Raw genomic sequence first — 7,359 nt, forward strand, 5'->3', positions numbered from 1 at the left:
GCGACAATCTACCAGAAAAATCAATTTTGCTAAGTAGGCTCTCAACAGTAATAATTTTGTATAAAATGTTTTAACTGGTTTTGTTATTGAATTGCACTTATCGAAACGATAGTAACTTTTTATTTTCAACTGATTTACAATCAAAAGTAACAAATTTGTATTAAATATTTTGACTGGTTTTGTTATTGAATTGCGTTTATCGTAACCATGGTATCTTTTTAGTTTTAATTTATTTTGCTAGTAGTCTTTCAACAAACAGAAACAAATTTTGTATAAAATATTTAAACTGGTTTTGTTATTGAATAGCATTTATCGAAATGATTGTAACTTTTTAGTTTCAACTGATTTTGCTAGTAGTCTTTCAACAAACAGTAACAAATTTTGTAGAAAAATATTTAAACTGGTTTTGTTATTAAATTGCATTTATCGAAATGATTGTATATGTTTAGTTTCAATCGATTTTGCTAGTAGTCTTTCAACAAACAGTAACAAATTTTGTAGAAAAATATTTAAACTGGTTTTGTTATTAAATTGCTTTTATCAAAACGATTGTAACTTTTTGTTTCAATTGATTTTGCTAGTAGTATTTCAACGAACAGTAACAAATTTGTATAAAATATTTTAACTGGTTTTGTTATTGAATTGCGTTTATCGAAACGATTATATCCTTTTAGTTTCAATTGATTTTGAAATGACCAAAAAGATATTTTTTCAGGAATCATTATATCATCTACCACTAAAAGAGGCAGATGACTTTGATAAAAATAATGACACCAGGAGAAAAATAAAATAAAATCACTTATTGTTAATATGAATCCCCATGTGATAATTATTTATAATAGAACTTACTATGATTATTGTTAAAATTAAACATTAAACCAGTGACATCTGATCAAATCATTGTACCAAGTGTATAATGCATACAAAAAGAGTGTAAACCAAAAATCGACAGCTGACTAAAATTACGTAAAACACAAAAGGAAATAAACGTAGCACAACTAATCGTTACTTTTCTATCCCTTTATTTAAGTTTAAAACAATCATAATAATATAATTACATAAAATGTTCAAAGTTACAAAAAGTATTGAGATAGTTACGGTTTTTAAAATCATGGGTTATTGTATCAAATATTATTATTTTTATTGTTTTGTCCGTCGCAAAGTAAAAAGCAAACTAATCAAGGCAGCTAATGTTCGAGGTATTCGAACTACAAATTATATTTTATCCAACTTCGCATTAAAAATGTATAATTTGTATGTATGATTAACTTTTGTAAAATGTTTTTTTTTTAAATGACATGCCATGAAATGAGAAACTTTTTACATTTATTTTCATGAATTTGACATCATTTTCAATTTGAGTATTTTAAATCAAAATAATGTTATTTATTAATTTCCTACATAATTCGTGTAGGAATGTCAACTGACTTTTGCAAGAATGAAATGCTTGAGACTTTTTTTAAAAACAGAAATATTTTCAACTGCTCAAAATATGTCACAAATTTATCATTTAAGCAATTAGCACAATGCAATAAAGTATGTTTTTCTATAATTTTTATTTTATTAGAATAGTATCTACAGCTAGCAATATTTTAAACGAAACCGCTCTAATGTTTATTCTACAAGTTTAAACAAAAATTGTTAAGTTTACCATTCAACAAAGAATAATTCTTTGTTCTTTAATTATTATGAATTTAATTCAGTATGTGATATTTTTACATATGGGTAATGAATTAATTTAAAGTCACTTTTTTTAACATTACTTATTTAACCATTTACTATGTACTTAAAGAACCATTTTTTACTTAAATTTCCCACATTTTTTACCAAACCACTATTAAATTTCTTCTTGAAACAGCATCCATTGCTTTACAGAATTTATGTATTCAACTTCTATTCACAAAATATCATTTAACCAAACGTTTTCAAATAGTCACGGCAATCCCTTTGTAAATATGTGAAAAGTCCCACAGATAAAAATGGCGAAGTTGTACAACCCCAAGGATAAAAAATGTCTGTGTTGTTTTTAAGACTTGCTACTCATATACCTTCATAATGTACATTGTAACGATATGAATTAATTGTAAAACTTTAGTCTTTATTAAATATTTCAAAATTAATCGAGTTTTTATACAATTTTATCCTTAAAAACACTAAATATATCTACGACGGAGGAAAGTTGACTGACTGCAGTGTAAATGGAATTTATTTCCAAGGCCGGCAAGAAGAAGATGGATATTAGCGCCTTTTAAAATCGAAAGAAAAAAGTTTCAATATCTCCACCTTTCTATGTATATGTTCATTTCTTCAAAATCTTTAATCTTCGAAAGTTCTATTAATAGGTGTATTGCTTTGAAATTTTGAATACGCATGTATTTTTATATACCTATATTATTTAGATGTCAGTTGTGACCGGTAAAAACATGTTTTTTTCATGAAAAACAGTTAGACAAACATGCTTTTTTTTTTAAACTGCCCCATCTGTTTACAAAAATCCTTTTTTAAAAACAGCGCCATCTGTTGGACGTAAAAGCAACATATGCTATTGTTTCTCTATATGCACAGAAAGACTAAGCCACAGCAACGCGTGGTGGGGTACAGATAGTGAATAATAAATTGGATGCATACAATGTTTTTCAAAATAACAAACACAACTTTATGCAATTATTGAATAAAACTAGTGAACCCCGCAATGCTTCGCTATTGCTAATGTCTTTCTCGGACATCTCCAACTTCTTCCACCATTCACTACTGTATACCACAATGTTACTGTTAAAAATCTACATTAAATCAACATTAATTTGACTCATTCTATCTCATATGCTATCTCCTGACTCATTCTATCTCCTGCGTATATTTGCGTTCGCAAATATACGCAGGGTGTATTAAGATGTGCTGTTCTATTTGTTTGAAAAATCAGATTTCATAGAAACCAATGACTGGGGCGAGGAAGCCCAGGAAGACATGGTACGATCAAGCAATGGTGGTTCATATAACCGTATGACCGAAACGGCAGCAATTGAAACATTGAGTGGTGGGATAAGTTGACATTTCAACTGGTAATGAGTTGAAGAATAAGTATATTTGAGAGGGAAGAGATTGTCCTTCAAAGGTGATGACGACAAATTGGGAGGATTTCCAGGAAATTTTGAAATTTTTCAACAAAATCCTCCTCCATTATTCACAAAAATACTAACAATTACAACAACAAGAGTATAGAAAGAGACAGAAGAGAGAACAGTTTAAAAATATCTGAATATCAGCGGCGAAAAGTGACTCCTGGAACATCAATCCTCAAAGCACACAACACTACCCTTTTTTTTTGGGCAGTAAACAGAAAAATATTGGTTTTTGGATTACTTTTCGAAGAAGCAAAACAAAACAACTGATGACAGCCAAATGTTATTGTTGCAATCTAGGTATCTACTCATTGTCGTAAATTTATATTAAATGTTATTGAAGTTTGCGAACGCTCTGTAAGATAATTGCAGCCTATTAAATGCAACCACGACAAACTACCCGGCGAAACTTTTCCCATTATTCCCCCACAGGGTAGCCGGGAAAATTGCAGTTGTGTGAAATGGCACTCTTGAGGATCTACAAATCTACATAATTTCCGGAAGCATAATTTTCACTGCAAACTTGCCTACATTAAATGGTGACCTATGACTTTGGATTACCACTCAAGGCAATAAAGACGGAAGACACATAATTGGGGTAAGTGAGGCTGAAGGTAGTGGGGATGGAATGTAGATGGGGAAGAGGAGAGCGGGAAAGTACCTGGCTATTCAGATCTGGTCACCAAACATGGTTAAAGCCAAGCAACGTTTGATTATGATTATTATTTTGTCAATCACCAGGGCAATAATGAGAGTATCGAGTATATAATCTTGAACGTGCCACAAATTATATGTATTTTTTTAAAATGAAAATTGTGAAATAACACAAATTATATTAAAAAAACAATTGCGTGTGCTGGGATTTGAACCCGCACTTCTGGATTCGTAGCAGAGGATCTTACCCCTCGACCAGAGGAAGTAGAGTGGGTGAAGCAAGTCTATTCAATAATTTGATGAATTTATTTTTCACGTAACTGTATTTAGTTTTTTTTTCTATATATTTTATCCACATTTTTGAGGTGTTTAGTTATTAATTAAAACATAAATCAAAATAAAAGTTATATGGAAGAAGTGCGCACATTCCCCTTTTTTTAGAAGTTTAAGAAAAATTTTATTGAGTTATTTAATTTTTACCATCAAGTCAAACACAACCTCACATTCATAAATAAACCACTCTCTCACATCTCTAAAAAAAAAAACTTTTATATTGGTGCCAATGTAATGAAAAAAAATTGTTCCATTTTATTAAATTTTAATATTATTTCGACATACCTACTTACTGTATAGGTCTCGCAAGTTAAGTTGGCTGCATCACAGTACTCACACAGATGCAAAACTTACATACAGCGTGTTTCGATTTAAGATTGAAAAAAAAACAATTGATGATTATTTCACAATTGAGAACTCTAAGCCAAAGCGTGTTGAAGTCGGTCACATAAAACTTATTTTGTTTTACGACATTGTTATTGAAATATTGAAGTTTATCATTTTTTTTTCTAAACTAATGTGATAATAGATCATAAGTAGGAGATTCTTTCCATACCATTTTTTAGAGAACATTTATAATTGTATAATTAGAATGTACACATTTATAAACCAATATATTTATGACATATGAGTTCCCAATGTTTATATGACTAGATATTTAATTTTAAATAAAGTACTATAATTTTTAGAATTTCTTAAGTAGTAGATTTTACACATTTATAAACCAAGTATATGACAAATGATTTTTTTTTCAAGCTCGTTTTGGAGAACATTAATTTGTTAGTTGTTTCTTTATTTATTTTGTTTTGCGCCCAGAGGGCTTTTACATAAATAATAAAGGCAGTACATATTAACATGATAAAATACTTTAACATGAGAAAAAAATAGTATAAATAAAGTTATGATGGAGATAAAAAGTATATAAATGAAATGAAAATATAAGCAACAAAATTTTTAAGAACAGTGAGATAATATCAATAATTTACGATAAAAACTATCCCACTGGACCTTTAGCACATTAGTCAGAATCATCTAAAAGTTCACCTATACCACTTATTTCCCCACTGATTGAAGATCCCAAAGATGATCCAACGGAGGTATCTTCATCTGATTCCCCAAGATGTATTGTGAATTCATCAGTGTAAGTATCGATCTTGGGTTCTAATTTTTCGTATTTATCCTCTTGTTCCTTGACCTTTCTAAAAATGTCTTTGAATGTCTGAGCATTAATTGCGACAACTTCTTCTCCAAGTAAAGTCTGGACGGAATCCATCGTAAAAGTAACATTCCTGACAGCTACGCGTCCTTTTATTATTCCCCAACAGAGTTCGATTGGGTTCAGCTCCGGGTGGTATGGTGGCAGACGCAATACTGAGTGACCATGCTTTTCCAGCAATTGGTCCAGAATGTATTTCTTGACTCGTATCTTGTGGAACTTAATAATATCATACAATATTGGTATTGTGTTTTTAATCGGATACGGTATTCCATGCTTTTCCAACCAGGTCAGCATAACTCCTTTTCTTGAACTTGATGTCGGGATCCTTTCGCATTCTTCATTGTGGTATGACGCATTGTCTATAACAAGCACAGATTTTGGTTCCAGATTTGGCAAAACCTTTTCCGTGATCCATTTTCTGTAATTGGCAGAATTCATAGCACCATGGTAGTCGCCAGTCCTCTGATCAGATTTAAATGTTAACAGTGCTTTGGGTACAAAACCATTTTCACTGCATGCATGAAGTATTATTAGACGTTTGCCTTTAGACACAGGAACTTTAGCTCCTTTATTGGAGTTGTCAGTCCACGCACGCGGTGTTGTATGTGTACTATGAATGTATGTTTCATCAGAATACACAATTGGACGTCCGTCATTCCTATATTCTTCTAATTTAGTGAGATATGTGGTACGTTTAAGTAGGATATCATTTTTTTCAATAAGCAACTTTCGGTTTGTTTCTGTTTTTCTCCATCGAAAACCCAAAATTGTGAACAACTTTCCTTAACGTAGTTATACACCCTGCGTAGTCGATGTCCCCTTTCAGAACTCTATGAATCTTTTTCATCGTTGGCAAAGAGTTATGAACTAAATGAAAATCATACACAGATCTTCTAATAACTTCCTTATCGAAATCATCTACATCTGATTTGGTTGATAGTCTGCGTCGTTTCTTCCCTGGTGTGCTGAAGGTTGGTCGTTGAGTTGACGATGATGACGGTTGTGTTTCTGCTTCCTTTGCCACTCCAGTTACGATACGTCGAATACTAGTCTGCGATACTCCAGTTGCCTTAGACGTCAAATCATATAAGTCAGTCATGCTTAAAAATTGACCACCGTTTTTTATATTATGCATAAAATAATTAAACACGCGGAGTAAAATTTCACGACTTTGTCCATTCAGTGATTTGCCACGTCCCGTTTTGTAACAGGACTCCATGATGTCGTAATAAATATTCACTTGCACACTTTAAAAACACTCTGTAAATCTACTAATTCGAATTAAAAATGATGAAAACTATTTATTATTTCAAATTCAAAAATTGGTAATTATTTCACTTGCGATATGTAGGTGCACGTATGTTTAAATCAAATTACGAACTGAATGAATAGGACACCCCGTAAGTATACCCCGTAACGGTATTGTTAAAACTTGCCTCTCTTCTAACTAGTTACAATAAGTGAGCGTAAGCAAGACAGAGAGCCTTATCGCGTTAGTGGGCGGCGCTTGACGTTCACACAGATAGACCAATACATCAATTCTAAGCATTTTTATTGCTTCCTTCTTTCGTTGCGTTACCTATACCTAGATAATTTTTGTACATTCAGTAAGTCCCGCTTACCGGGCAACAACAAAAAAAACAAGTCGCTATCCTGTCGCTGTGTTTTAATGGTGGTCCACACATTACGCAAATCACCAAACCAGTTTATAATGCCGACGCAACCAGTCACTCGCAACTCCGCCTGCGTGTTTTCCGTCAGCTGTCAGATTATGATATGTCTGATCAGAAAAACATTATATTTGTTAAGGGGGTTGAAAAATTCCAGAGTCGACCATAGGCTTCCAGATTATCCAAGAAAAGAATGAAAAAAACGGCGGCTTCATCATCATTTGATTCTGCAGACATTTTTTAATGCAATATGAGATAGTGACAGATGACAGCTGAAGTGTTCTTCTTCATTCTATGGTTAAAAGAGCTTAGATAATTAGTGAAATAGTAAACTCGAGTTGCGCCGTGAGAGAAGCTCTATTGC

General features: G+C 32.0%; 1 protein-coding gene across 1 annotated transcript; it reads right to left on the reverse strand.

Moving 5' to 3' along the window:
- Positions 1 to 4,746: 4,746 nt before the first annotated feature.
- LOC149419476 (uncharacterized) lies at positions 4,747 to 5,763 on the reverse strand. Its single transcript, XM_089637838.1, has one exon. The coding sequence runs from the start codon at positions 5,761 to 5,763 to the stop codon at positions 5,125 to 5,127; it is 639 nt and encodes a 212-aa protein (XP_089493964.1). The 3' UTR covers positions 4,747 to 5,124.
- Positions 5,764 to 7,359: the final 1,596 nt, after the last annotated feature.

The sequence above is a fragment of the Hesperophylax consimilis genome, chromosome 12 (genome assembly GCF_061612785.1).
Source record: "Hesperophylax consimilis isolate HC1 chromosome 12, BYU_Hcon_1.0, whole genome shotgun sequence".
Taxonomy (NCBI): Eukaryota; Metazoa; Arthropoda; class Insecta; order Trichoptera; family Limnephilidae; genus Hesperophylax; species Hesperophylax consimilis.

What these genes read in the sequence shown, in the direction of transcription:
- LOC149419476 (XM_089637838.1), bottom strand. Translation starts at nt 5,763, where the DNA reads ATGAATTCTGCCAATTACAGAAAATGGATCACGGAAAAGGTTTTGCCA.